We start from the raw sequence: 15,227 nt of genomic DNA, 5'->3' as shown, positions 1-15,227 counted from the left end.
GCAGAAACAAGCTTTTCATTGTCTTACGATTACAATTTCTTCTCAGTAGCGTAAGGGACAATGTTTCTAATGCAGTAAATAAATACATATTTCATTTTAACTGACAGCCATTTAATTTAATCAGAATTCATCCGATGTAGTCTATATTGACTATTTCCTCCAGGTGTGGAATTTTGCATTGACAGCAGTTAAATGAATAATTATTTTATTTTCACTTAAGTATGATATTGTTTTTGTTCCTTTGCCAGAACACTGGTAGTGACTCAGCCGTCAGCAGCACAGTTGACCCCTTGATCACCAAAAGGTTGAAGGTCAAGACCGAAACAGAGGGACTGAGGCCTTCTTCTCCTTGTTCACCAGTAAGAGAAGAACCCTTTTTTGATCACTCTTTTGCAGCATTAATAATTACTTATGTTGATGTGATAAAATGATGTTTACCTCACAGAACGTACTTTGAAACACAAGTGGGTTTTCAGTAATGAGCTTACTGTGCATATAGGTCATATCAGCAATTTTGAATTGGTTAAACATACAATACCGGTGTAGTCTATCCTATAAATCATATTTTAAGATATCAGGCTGTTGTGAAAGTTAGATTTGATTGGTTTTGACCTTTTTATTGGTTTTTAAAATATTTTGGAAATTAAGACTAATAGGAAAAATACTTATCTAAAATGTTTTTGTAAAGAGAGAACAATTGTTTGAAAACATTTTTTTTTCACAATAATGTCATGTGCAAGTCACATGATTCTACGTGTCTTTTCCTGCTGTTTGGTTGGTGTCCTAATCCACAGCATGACTCACTGCCCCAGGGAGCAGGAGCCTCCTGTGACCCCCCTTATAAAACACATATCAGATAAAGAAAAACTCCACATAAGAGCTTTGCATCCATTTGTTTAGTTACTCCTTCTGCCCCTTCTCCCTCTATGTCCCTGGCCACTGTAAACTGTGCCAGAGCACTTCATTTTCATGAAATATTGCCCGGGCTTTATTGTCATCTGAGGAGCCTTTTTCTCTTGCTTTTGACAAATTTGCAGCTCCTCTTCGATAGCGAGGCAGGTTTGGGCTTGATGCATGTGGTGGTGCAAGCAATCGTCTTGGGGCCAGCAGAATTGATGAAGATGGTGTGTGTGGGGCAGAGACAAACATGCTGTAGTCAGCAGGTTTTGTGTGTGTGTGTGTGTGTGTGTGTGTGTGTGTGTGTGTGTGTGTGTGTGTGTGTGTGTGTGTGTGTGTGTGTGTGTGTGTGTGTGTGTGTGTGTGTGTGGAAGGTGGGTGGGACAAGCTACGTGTCACTTTCTGTCTTAAACATGCACCATGCATGTGTGCTACTACACATCTGTCAATATGGGAAAAATTTGAGTTAAAGACAGTAAGGAAAAGAACTGAAAGTCTGAAATGGATGTTTGGACCTTGTAAAAAAGTGAAGACACTGAATGTAAGAGTATTAATATGTTCGGAAAATTGGGTCATTATAAATTTTGGATAAAAATTGGAAAAGTAATAAATTAACTTTGGAAATCAAGAATAATGAAGATAGTGAAACTGAAAACGTCTCTTGTTATCCTGTGTTTGAGTGGGTTTGTTGTGTTGATACATTTAGAAACTAGAAACATTTGACAAGTATATATTTTTTTCAAATATGAGTTAAAGGTTGGATTAAATTGAATACATATTTTCTGATTCTCCTATTTAAAGCAGATCTGCATTTAATTTTGAAGTTCACTTAATGCTGTTATCTGACTTTGAGCGCGTCTACTATAACTTCTAGTGTGTTTACACTTTGATCTTTTTGTTCAGGTTGTGAGGTTATTGTCTGGACCGCATGTTCACACGGCCCAATTAAAATGTATTTGCTTTCAAACATATAAAACGTATAGAGCAAATCAACATATAATTTCAAATGTTTGTTGTTGACTTTCAATAGAACCATCATCTGTTGGACCTGAAGGATGATGCGGACCGAGATGAATGTAAACAGGAACCTGATGCTATTTATGAGACCAACTGCCACTGGGAAGGCTGCAGGAAGGAGTACGACACACAGGACCAGCTAGTCCATGTAAGTGTGGGAGGATGTAAATCACTACACATAGTGTATTATCCTGTTGAAAAAGTTTTTACCCCAAACAAACAATGTTTCTCATTTGCATACTGGGCCACTTTAACCAGGCCTCCAACATTATTTAGATGTCTGATCATCTGTGCCTGCATATATACAGTACTGTTTATTCTGAGCATGATGGCAGGAGGAAGACAAGCGTTATATTAAAAAATAATGACATTTATTTTGTGCAAAAAGAAAAAATATAAAATTACAAAACATAAACTGTATGGAAGTTTATCAGACTCAAAATTCAAATGGCAATGCATTTGTCAATTGGCAATTCAGTATGCAATACCGTTCCATTTGTATTTGGCAATTTAACTTACAGTAATTTGGTCATGTACAGTAATTTGAAAATGCATTTTACTGTTTGCAATTGAATATTAAAAGTGACAATTCAATACCCAGTTTCATTAATAAAAGTTTAAATAAAAACTTAATGAATTGCATTACATTATTTGATGGTTTAGGAGTGTCTTCATTCAAATGCGACAGCAGCTATAATGCATGGGCACACGCTCTAAATCACACTCAAATCCAAACTTTTCATTCAAACTGTCAGTCCTTCATCAAGAAGAGACCACAGGTGGACCCGTCCCTCATTGGGCAAGGTTAAACAACTCTAACAATCACAGTCCACTATTGCCCCTTTTGCAGACAGACAAAATGGCAAAGCCACAGTGTTAGGTTCCGACAGCCAGATGAAACATTTGACAGAGTACAAACAGCATTATTCCTTCACCGTCAGGGAGGCCTGGATCACTGGTGTTGTGTCTCAAGTTGATCTGTCCAAACAGCTATATTCAAATGAGAAATCAATATAATAAAGAATATCCATCCATCTTCTACCGCTTATTCCCATAGGGATCTCGGGGGATGCTGCAGCCTATCCCAGCTGCCTTAGAGTGAGGTGTAGGGTACACCCTGGACGGGTCACCAGTCTATCGCAGGGCCGTTAACCGAACCGCATGTCTTTGGACTATGGGAGGAAAACCAACACAAACACAGGGAGAACATGCAAACTCCACACAGAAAAGAACCCAGGCCCTTCTTTTTGTGAGGCAACACTGCTACCGACTGCACCACCGTGCCGTGCTAATAAAGAACGAAACAAGCAAAAAACTCTCCCCTTAATTGATGTGGAGTGATCACTGGAGTCAACCACTGTTCACCAGTGAATAAAATGTTGGTTTTTCCTTGGGTACACCCTTCTTTAGGCCCAAAGACTATCCACCACTACCAACCTCAACCAGTAACTTAAAAAAAATCTACTCTCTACTTGACAATCCACCAGTTATGCTGTTATAATATGCAGAATTATGGCCTCAAAAGAAACAAAATAAGGGGCAGATTTCGAATTTACGAAGGCTGAGAAATATGTATGTTTATTATTGAAGTTGTAGTGGGTGTTGGATTAATACTGGAACACATTAAATTTTGGACTTCAGTCAAAAACTCAAATTTCATCTGTGGTAATATAAAGAATTTAGACAGTTCTAATTAGTCTGGCTGTAACATCATTCACTCAAAGGAAAGCTGAAAAATCCTGCCGACAACACCATGAGAGCCTCTTAGTGGACAACTCTCTCTAGAAAAGCCCTCATTTCTCTCTGTATGTGTGTGTCACACAGCACATCAATAATGACCACATCCACGGGGAGAAGAAAGAGTTTGTGTGCCGCTGGGAAGACTGCTCGCGGGAAAAAAAGCCTTTCAAAGCTCAGTACATGCTGGTGGTTCATATGCGCCGTCACACAGGGGAGAAACCACACAAATGCACGGTGTGTATCTAATGGGCCAATGGGCCTTTCAGGATGACAGCACGCAAGCATGAACGTATTTCTGTACATCTAGATCCTGTAGGTCCTTTACACAAAGATACACTCATGGCAATGTTAAACATTATCTTATTCAGACTTCTAGTCAATATGTTTTTGTTTACATGGCTTTGGTTGGTTTTTCACTCTTCTTACAGGGACATAAAGCTACAAAGATATATGCAAATATAAATAGTTAAACAAAGACAAACTATACAAAAGTCTGGAGTTTCTTCTAGCTTATATTTTAAAATGAAGGACCAATTTTCACTACATGTATAATGAAAAATGCGAATTGTTTTGTGAATATGTCAATGTCTTGTCACATAAGACATAGCGTAAGTAAATTAAAACATCCTTTCAAATAATGGTTACACTGTACAGTACAGTTAAATATTAGTTAGTTTGTTTGTTTCTTTGTCTGAACCAAGATGTAAGATCTGTCCATTTTCATTTCATTTTTTCCGCAGTTTGAGGGCTGCTCTAAAGCCTACTCCCGTCTGGAGAACCTTAAAACCCATCTACGCTCCCACACTGGTGAGAAACCATACGTCTGCGAGCACGAGGGATGCAACAAAGCCTTCTCCAACGCCTCTGACCGAGCCAAACACCAGAACCGAACACACTCCAACGAGGTACAACAATGTGACATTTCACTTGTAGTCATTTCAGCCCAGCTGGACATGACAGATCTATTCGCTTATAACACATAGGGATTGTTAATGGACAGTTGTTGATAGTACTGTCTGTGTATGACTCCTGCATGCCTGTGTACAGTATGTCTGCAGATGAGATGTCGACATACTGTCCTGTAATGAGCACAATGGCCCACAATGTATTAGTAAGGTCTCATGCAGAAAGCCAATATAAAAGAAAGCCTAGAAGCATTACAGATTCCTACACAGTCAAAGGCATTTTTTTACTACACACAAATCCTGTGGTTTTCTTTAATTTAATTACAGTAAGTAATTGCATGACAATCACGCAGGTGTTTTAAACCATCTTTGTCAGAAAGTTTGACTTAATGGAATACAGAAAAGCATATACAGCATTGCAGCTAGTTCACATTGAACACCATAAAACACATAATCTGATGCTTCATTCACAGGTAAAATATCCAAAGATCATTTTTGAAACTGCAGGTTTTTGTTGTTGCATAACGTCTCTTTATGCAGTTACAACTTAAAGGTTTATTTAGGTTTAGTATTTTACATACTCTCTAGTCAAGTAACCCATATAACTATATGAACAAACCTTTATAAGGTTCCATGAAATCATGTTTTTGTGAATTGGTGTTAAATGTAACTGCTGCACTTGTGTCTTTCTGTCATCTACAGAAACCATATGTATGCAAGATTCCCGGGTGTACCAAACGCTACACAGATCCCAGCTCTCTCAGGAAGCATGTGAAAACAGTCCACGGCCCAGAGGCCCATGTTACAAAGAAACAGCGCAGTGACCTGCTGCCCAGACTATCCGTGCACAGAGACAATGGTGAAAAGGAGACAGGTTCTAGAGACAGAATCCAGCGAGTGGAAAAGCTAGCAGACAACAGCCCACAACAAGGCGTGGAGGACTTCCGGCATGTCAAATCCATCAAGACAGAAAACTCTATGGTAAGATCCCTTAGTTGTTTTTGCCAAAGAACTGACTAAAATATTTGGAATTTTAAAAAATGCTTTACATGGAAACTAATTTTCAAGTAAATTTAGAAAAGGTTTCCTCATGCTAACTACAGTAGTCTCTAATTATTTGAAACCTGAAGTCTGCTTACCACTTGACTCTTCATTTCTTTCTCTTTTTGACTTTCCTTATGGACAGACCTTGCTAAGGTGAGCTCACCTGTATCAATCATTCCTGTCAAATTTTGCCACAATTTATGTTTTGCATATTTCACAATTCAATTATTTCATTCATTCAGTTTCATTTAAATTAGGTAATTACAAATAAGAACAAAGAAAAAGACTATCACAGCATCACTAACACACAAATTGATAAATTGCTTTTCCTAAAAGGAAAAAAGCAACAACTCCTCATACAGTATTAAAGCAGTGTGTACTTTGGTTTGTGACAGAATGCATCAGTTAAAGTTGCTGATCTATAGTCTGCTGATTGGACCTGTCATCTAGGACATCATGTACGTGGCATTTCCTTTTCACTGGCATGTATTTGTGTAGTGGATAGTAGGGATGGGACTAAGCTGTAGAAGATAGATGGATGGAGAGAAGAGACATGTCAAACACATAGCCAGAGATGCAGAGCATGATAAAAGGCATCCCAAGAGCAATATTCAAACAGTGTTGGGGTCTCATGCATACACAGTCACGTATCAAGCTATTAAACCATAAGCTTCTAAGCCTTATCCAGCGCATGTAGGTTTGTAAAAGGCATTCCCCAAATTAAAGTGGCTGTAGGAGCAACAATATTAAGCTTGATGTCACTGAAAAGGAAACTCTTAGTTTTTAACGAAATAGACAGAATCACCCTAATACAATCCTACTAAATTATTATAGGAAACACCTAATAGTGATATTTCTGCATTGTAAACAGTATAAGGCTGGCCGGATGAGGAGGCCGATAAATCATGTACATTTATATAAAATATAATAGAAAAAATTATGGATATATTCTACCATAAAAAAAATTGGCGAAAAACAACCATTGTAAATAAAGTTTTTTCTTCGTACCTTGTCAGCACAGGATGATGACTTTGTGGCTGGGAGTGGCAAAATGTGGTTAACGCTAACATGTTTACATGTTGGGATTCCCCCTAAGTCTGTGGGAATCCCAATGTGTAAAGGGGTTAAGGTTTCCACACAGAACAAGGTATGCCGTAGCAAGCTTCCTATGTTATATACTGCAGAAATGTTTCAACTTCGGAAGATGGAAAATAATAATTCATATACTGTATTAAAGTCTATAAGAAAACAGAGGCTTGATAAGGCTGATTTGGGGAAACACTGACTGTGTATCCATTGAAATGTTCTACTATATGCAACAATTTAGGGAAAAATATTTTAAAGGAGAACTACAGCTAAAGTCAAATCACAGGTCTGACATGACACATTTACTGTAAGTGAAATACTAGTGACAGTGGTCAAAGAAGAATTTTGCTTAAGCTTGAATATCAAAAAAGTGGGATTTCAAAGTGTGAGCAGGATGTTTTTTTTTCTTTTGCTTTGCATTTTTTCATTTTAACTTGCATCAAATATGAAACTGAAAAAAAGGAAATAAAAGGAATGGCTAGAAAGAAAACCCCAAAGGCTATTTACTGTAGACCCAACTGAAAAAAGTGAGTGTGACAAGCAAAAAGTTGTGTAAATGCTCGACAAACCTCCACTGAATTTATTTTATTTATTTATTTTTTCTTAGTTTTAAAAGGATCAAACATAATCACATTTCATGATGATTGGCCTTGCACTCTGGCTCGAGTTCATACAGCGTTTTATCCTGCCCATTTCTAATTCACAGACAGACTAAGACAGCTTGTAATCTGTGGCGCTTCCCCACCTCCTCACCGCATCCAGAAAACACTCATTATTTACAATTAAGCTCAGAGGATAAAAGTGTTAGTGATTTACTGTTCTTTGTGTCATGTTCTACTGTTGTACTTCTATTAAAAACAGATTTTCTGAACAAAAATGTGTCTTTATTGTTTGTTCTTTCAAGCTTTTTTCTTGCCCAATGTGTTTCTTCTTTCTCTCATTTTCATTAAAATTCCTTTTCTTTCCATCGTTTCCATCTTTCCATTCTGATTTCCAGATGTACCAGTCCAGCCCTGGCTGTCAGTCATCATGTAGCAGCAAACCATCACCACTTGGCAATACCACCAACAATGACAGTGGAGTAGATAAGGCAGCGCACAATGGGGGAAGCGTGGGGGACCTCAGCACCCTGGACGATCTGCCCTTTGTGGTGTCCTTTGGCTTTGAAAAACTCACTGGCAGCATTGATGTTGTGGGTCCCCACATCCGAAAGCAATTTGGCATGAGTCAGCATCTGAAACATCTCAAGAAAGAGACGCTGAAGAATGTGGGGGACTCGTGTTGGTGGGCCAGCAAACAAACATCCCCAGGTCTTGGCTCCAAGCTTCCATCCATGCGAGCAACTGGTAAGGATAAAGACAGGCGCATTAACACGTTGGTTAATGAGTAGATCAACAAAAAATGTCTTAACATTAAATACATGTTTTATGTCATCCAGATAGTGATAAGGTTCCCCCAAAGCTAAAATATTCATGGAGCTGTCCATTAGTTTATAATTAAGAAGTCATATTTTTATCTGGTATTTCACAGGGTCCCTGCTACAGAGTCGGAGTATGAGTGGTCCACTGTCCTTCCCTGGCTCAAGCTTGGGTGACCTGAACTCTGGTAAGATGGAAGAACTGGGAAACCTTTCAAGGCGCCGTGACAGCACTTCCAGCACCCTGAGCTCAGTTTACACCCTCAGCCGTCGCTCCTCAGGCATCTCCCCCTGCCACTCTAGTCAGCACTCAAGCCAGGCCATGCAGTTCCGTGCCAACCGCCCCAGCAATGTCGGCTCTGCTGACTCCTATGACCCTATCTCTGCGGATATCTCACGATGCTCCAGTCAGGCCAGCCAGTGTGGGGGAATCAGTGGAGGTGCAGAGTCTGGAGGAGGGGGGCAAACTAGTCCCCTTAGTCTGACCCCAGCCCAGCACTACTGTCTCAAGGTGAAATATGCCTTTGCCAATGGGGCAGCACCACCTACACCACTACACCACACACACCAAATGAAGAGTAAATCTGCCCTATTTGCAAAATCCCAGGAAACTTCCTCCATTACAAAAGGCCTGCCTTCCAGACAGTACATCAGCTACACTATGCAGAGCATGATAGCCCTTGAAGTCCCATGTAGCATACCTTGCAGAGCCAATGATCCTGTCAGACAGGTAGTCACAGATTCACTTAGTCAGCCACAGCTGCAACGCTATAACAGCATGGGCACATTTGGTGGAGTGGTAACCATGCGGCCCAATCTGCCCCTTGCACCAGATCACCGACGCCTAACTAAGCATAACTGGCTGAGTTCAGAAGGTCTCTACTTCTACTCAAATGGACTACAACCACCCAGTATTTCAGAGAATGTTTCTTTGGACTCATTGACGCTCAAGATCTCTGAGGATGACCTGAACCTTACTGACCTCAACACTGAGGACAGAAATGCGTCTAATCAACAAGATTTGCAAGAAAATTTCCATCAGCATTTAAACTATCAAATAATAATAATGGCTATTTTGAATAACAACATAAAACAGATAAATCCAAGGCAGCAGCATCTGTTGATTCCATCTTCACTAAGTGATTATAAGGCTGACGCACAGACCAATCAGTGTAACAGAGTCTCTTTTGGACTCATGGATCCTACCCAATACTATTCCAGGCGACAGGTTCAAGGGTCTGTCCTCCAGCAAAAGCAGAGCTTTAGACAGAACAACTACAATCAGCAAATGACTAGCTCAACACAGAGTTTGAAACAGCAAAATGGTGAACCTGGACCAAACTGATTCCATTTGTTGTCAAATCTTAATGAACCAATTACCGCTCAGTGCAGGTTTGATCAAAGTACCTCCACTATTGGTACTACTACTACATCATTATATGGAAGTCAAGTGCGCCCCAGCTGCAAACAGGAGACAGTTTGCATGGACAGTGCTGACATGTCCTTTGCTGATGCTAAATTACAGCATGTGTGGATTAAAATTGAGAATTGTGAAAAATCAGTCATGATTACTCCTCAGCCTCTCGTAATATGCCAGTTCAACATCAGAGTCATCTCCTACCAAGACTACAAACACCACCTAAGTCTATAATTAGACACTTTTCAGAACCGAAGGGGATCCTACAAGCAAAGCATATACAGTAAGCAATGCTAACCCTGGATTATTTAGTGGTGGAATATCAGGACTCCAATATAGCAACAAGTCTAATGACAATACTATGTGCTATACAGAACAGATTCAAGTATTTCAACAGGAACTTGGACCATCAACATGTTTCTCCTTTGGGGCATGTACCCCCTTTTGAAAATGATGTCAGTTCTCCCAGTTCAGGAGACAGGGTGTACAGAGCTGTAGACTCATGGGCACAGATAAACTTTGACTCTATGCTGAATGGTGATGATCACTCCAGCCTCGTGTCAGGAGGTTTAAGTCGTGGTCCACACCAAAATGCGTCCCACCGAGTTCCATTGGTGTGACAACACCCAGGAACCCAAAGACTTCTGTGCCAGCAAGGCCAGGGAACATGGCTATTGAAGACATGAGCTCACTCCTGACTGCTCTAGCAGAGGAGAACAAGTTTTTTAATGTAATATCTTAACCATTAATATATTTGCAAAACTGACCTCTGATGCACAGTAACATTTATCTAAAAATTCAAAAAGGATTGTTGTTTATTGTCTTAGTTTGTACAGAACTATTTGTCAATTAAAATGACATCTTTCTATTTTTTTAAAAGCCATATGTTTGTTTTTGCCTTAGATAGAAAATATCATGTGAAGTCCTTCACTTGTTGTACTGTACAGGTCTGGAGTTAATTTACCAAGTGCCTGGCTTAGCCAAAACACATTGTGACTTCAATCAGTTAAATCCGTCTGATCACTACATATGTACAGTGCTATCATCACAAACCTGTTGGGAATGAGTTGACCCAATTTTTGCTTCATATCATTTGAATCTTCCGCTTAATAAAAAAAAACTATTTAAACACAAATTTGTGTCTTATCATAACGTTTGAAGCTGACAGTTTACAACCATTGTTTGATTGTTGCATTGATTCTCAGAATAACTGTGACATCTTGGCAATGAGTATAAAATATATGACTGATGACTGAAATTACGCACTGATGCATTTGTTTTAGACGACAGCACATACTGTAATAAGAATCAAGCATTTTCCTTCTGTATATTTGTGTGCTTTTTTGTTGTGCTGGTCATATGTAAATACAATTTGTACAATTTTTGAAATACAAATACCCACAGATTTTTTTGTAAACATTGTTTGTTGTTTGTGTTGTACTTCATACAGATGTTATGTTTTGTGTTTAGTCTGTCTACGTAGATGGTTGATAAGAATAGTAAAAGTGTTGACAATTACTAATTCTGACTGTGGAAACTAGTCGTGAGCTACAGTAAACACTGGTCGTTTCTCAAGTAAGTATATGATCTGCTCATATTTAAACTATAATGGCACTTTACATATGTAGCTTGATATTGTGTTTGTAATTTGTATAACTGTATGTGTGAAAAGTCCCTCTTACACATACAGGATAACATCAGTCACTCTTGCAATGCAATGGATCAAGGATTGGTTCTGCCTGAATGAGCAGTTTGTGTTACTTACAGAAGCAGGGAGAAAAGACTTCTGGTGTCGCTCCTTCAGACGCTTACTGTAGGGTGTAACAGTCTAACAGTCAGATCACAATGTTCTAGTTTCTATGCTTTCAAACAGATAATCCTGAAAGACTATAAACTTGACAAAACAAGAGGACAACTATATTAACTGTGAACATGTGTCATGAACTGGGAATCCTTTGTCTTCAAAGCCACGCTCCTGCACACTTGCAGACAATGCACTTTCTTCAGATGTTTCTTGTTGGTTCTACACATCCTTAAGACATTGTGCGACCTCTTTTTAAGGCAGCTTTGAAAAATCTTTCTCTGACCTCATCTTACCTCGTAAGCAAGAGTAGGTTTGACATAATGTAATTTCTCACAGGGAAACTTGATAAAAAAGAATGCTAAAAAGACCAGACGTGTGCACAGCAGCCTCTGCTGCTACACCTAGCCTGTGTTCACTTCACTATAAGCTCTGACAGAGCGGCCCAGAGGACATAGCTGCAAGCACATAAAACAAAGCAGCTGAGAAGAGAGGTTCCTGAGATGCCGCGCTGAGCGTTAGCAAGAGGAACAAACGATTTTCGTCTGTCAGGGAATTCAGCTGAGGATACATTTGAGCCAGAGTTTGTGATTGCTCCTGCCATTAGAATTCCTTATTCAACCAGACATGTGAAGTGGGAGAGAAAGCAGCCTGAGGCTGTGAAATCCATGCAGGCCCCAGGGCCTGAACAAGAGGTACAGATAAGACTCATGCATGGGCATAAGATCATACATCATCAGTACAGTACCTTCATTTATTCTTCAAACTAAACAAGATGGAAAGATGGGTCTTAGCAACACCTAAATTACAGTCATGCAAAAGTTATTACCGCTTCTTTTAACTTTTTCACCTGAGTGAGTTGGGCAAATACAACTGTTTCACATTTTGCTAATTAGTCCAAATATTCAGAATCTTTTACCCTGTCAACATGGACTACAGTCTGTGTTCACCCACCTTGACTCCAAAACATGTGATTGTCCTCCAAAACGCGATGTACCAGTGGGGTCTATTGAGCCCCGGTTCGCATTTCCATGCTCAAACCAGTCATCAATATAGTGAGTGGTTAATAAGTTTACGGTAACAGTAAAGTCCAAGAGATCCTTTCAGTCATGAAAACAGCGATTGCTTCATGAAATGAGATCATCAATGACAAGAAAGATGCTGCGTCCTGACCTGGCCTATGTCACATGCTGTGTGTGGGGACCATGTGCAAAGTAAGCGACACTCTTGGGGTCACAGAGGGCTTGGAGAAAACATTTTCAGACAAGCTAATAGAGGCAATCTACAGGTGCTTGAATACACCTGGCACTATACCCCACCCATTTAAATCCTTTATATGGTCTTTGGGTCATTTTGACCCACCTTTACACCATGTCATCTGTCCAGTGTGTGGTAGTCCTAAACATTCTACACATTAAACGTTTTATCACGCTATACAGTATGCCTTGCACCTGCTCATCAATCACAGGGGCCAGTAGAGAAGCTTCTACTCTAATATGACCAAACAGTTTTTGCTAACAGGGAGCTTTGGAGCTTATATTTAAAGTGAGTCAGTAACACAGTGATGCACAAGAGGGAAATGTCTCAGGAAATGAAGATAATTTAGATATAAATTGAGATTCTGAGCAAGAATTGGAAGATGTCACTTAGAATGAGCAGCTTGGTAAAATGGTGACAGACAGAGGTCTGTATAACACAACCTACTCTGTTCATATAATGTTCACGGTAATGTAATGTGCCATAGCCGAAGATGATGATGAGGACATCAGAGCCAGTTTCTATCAAAATATTTTGCCTTCTAAAGTCCCTGCACAAGAAACATAAACCTCAGTTATTATTATTTTTAACCCTTTTTAACTGGAAAATAGCGAAGCCATGTTAAAGATGGGTATATCTCTGCAACCATAAGGGCTTTTTGAATGCTTTTGATGTCATAATTGATAATTTTGATGTCATTGGGGACACTTAGTGTACAAATTAGTGTAAGTGTTACTGATGCAACATTTATGACTAATAACAATTACATTTACAACTCTGTCTAATGAAAAATGCACTTTCAGGATGAATATCTCTGTACTGTAAATAGAGACCTCAGCAGATCCAAACTTCCATAAATCGTTCATCCATTAATCCATTTTCATCCGCTTATCCGGGGTCAGGTCGCAGGGGCAGCAGTCTGAGCAGAGAGTTCCACACTTCCTTCTCCCTGGACACTTCCTCCAACTCTTCCGGTGGGACCCCAAGACGTTCCCAGGCCAGCTGAGTGACATAGTCTCTCCAGCGTGTGCTGGGTCTTCCTTGGGGCCTCCTACCGGTGGGATATGCCCAGAACACCTCCCCAGGTCGGCGTCCAGGAGGCTTTCAAACCAGATGCCCGAGCCACCTCAACTGGCGCCTCTCGATGTCGAGGAGCAGCGACTCTACTCCGAGCTCCTCCCGGGTGACAGAGCTCCTCACCTTATCTCTAAGGGAGCGCCCAGCCACCCTGCGGAGGAAGCTCATTTCGGCCGCTTGTATCCATGACCTTGCCCTTTCGTTCATGACCCAAAGCTCATGACCAGACGTTCCTACCCTTACCTCCATAAACCTATAGCACTATTAATTAACATTAACTCAGAAAAAAGATGGTTTTGATGAAGTGAAGCAGTTCAAGTTATAACAATTTTAGTATGAACAGTCAGATGATTCACTTTGTAAACTAGCTAGCATGCTTTGGCACATATCCTTAGATTTCTTAGAACCTTATCTTAATTTTAGCTCCACAGATTATTAAATTCAGATAAAGTATTGTAACAGTAGAGCAACAAATGCGTTGTATGCTGACGTTAGCAGTTAACACAGGTGACGCTTAATGTAATCGGTTACTGAATCCACATTACCCTAGCGAAGATTTGAACTGGAACAGATCCCATGGCTGTAATGCAAGTTAATTTAGATTAGATGCTGTAGACCTTTATTAGTCCCACAGCGGGGAAATTTCATCAGCAGCCAGCTTGACCGGCGCTAATCCGAAAGTGGAAGCAAGTTCCAATACAAAACAATACAAAACCAAAAACACATGCACATACAGTGACACACAGTACAAATGGAAACCTTGCTGGAATTTTTTCTTGGGTTCATCAGGACAGATAGATAAGGTCGGAGAGCAGACAGTGAGACTGTAAGGTAAGGTGGGGGGGGGGGGGTGTATCTGCATTAGTGTAGTGAAGTGTTGTTTATAGAAGTATGACTGAGGCCGACCAAGATGTTTACATGCCAGTCCAACAGTTGTCTTTGAAGGGAGCCACAACAAGGGAAAGCGGACAGATAGAGGCACGGCTGGTGAGCTAGATTGGACCCGGGAAGGGAGGGGTGAGGGAGAAGGGACAGAATAATACACAGCCAATTGTAATACATTTTGACAATTCACGACTAATTTGTCTGGATCAATACTCCAATCGGTCAGAACTCAGGGCTTCTTCGCCTCTTGTGGGACCGTGGGTCACCCGTGACATCTCCTCAAGCCTGTCAGACAAGGCTGTCACCATATTCACCAAGTGTTCAGTCTGTCTGCAGATGTTATCCCTCAGTCTCTTGTCTTCCTCCGAACGGGCTGAGATCTTATTAGTCAGTCCTGCGATCCGGGCATCCGAGCCGGCTGAGATGTTACTAATCAGTCCCTCCATCTGGGTCATCCTCTGATGCAAATCATCCGAACGAGCTGAGATGTTACTTGTCAGTCCATTAATCCGGGCCAACCTCTGGTGTAATTCCGTCAGCCGAGTAACCATGGCCCCCATACTGTAGGTGTTTGTAGCTCCATGGCCGGTGGACACGCCAATAAGCCAGCCGCAGATTTTCCAATCTTCTGATAAAGCAGGGCACCACCAAAGCCAATCATGATTAGCCTCGTTATCAAAGTCC

General features: G+C 40.4%; 1 protein-coding gene across 2 annotated transcripts in view; it reads left to right on the top strand.

The window, feature by feature from the left end:
- The window catches only part of LOC114845644 (zinc finger protein GLI2-like), a 67,053-nt gene extending 57,236 nt beyond the window's left edge, over positions 1-9,817 (top strand). For both annotated transcript variants that reach the window (XM_029133912.3, XM_029133905.3), the window contains 7 exons: positions 249-359; positions 1,928-2,062; positions 3,739-3,888; positions 4,395-4,559; positions 5,262-5,540; positions 7,687-8,035; positions 8,220-9,817. In XM_029133912.3, the coding sequence (XP_028989745.1) occupies positions 249-359; positions 1,928-2,062; positions 3,739-3,888; positions 4,395-4,559; positions 5,262-5,540; positions 7,687-8,035; positions 8,220-9,451 (2,421 nt within the window). In that variant the 3' untranslated portion in view covers positions 9,452-9,817. The remainder of the gene's footprint in view (positions 1-248; positions 360-1,927; positions 2,063-3,738; positions 3,889-4,394; positions 4,560-5,261; positions 5,541-7,686; positions 8,036-8,219) is intronic.
- Positions 9,818-15,227: the final 5,410 nt, after the last annotated feature.

Source organism: Betta splendens, chromosome 2, assembly GCF_900634795.4.
Source record: "Betta splendens chromosome 2, fBetSpl5.4, whole genome shotgun sequence".
In the NCBI taxonomy this organism is placed as follows: domain Eukaryota; kingdom Metazoa; phylum Chordata; class Actinopteri; order Anabantiformes; family Osphronemidae; genus Betta; species Betta splendens.
Note: the sequence above shows the minus strand (reverse complement) of the source record. Positions and strands in the feature narration are given on the sequence as shown.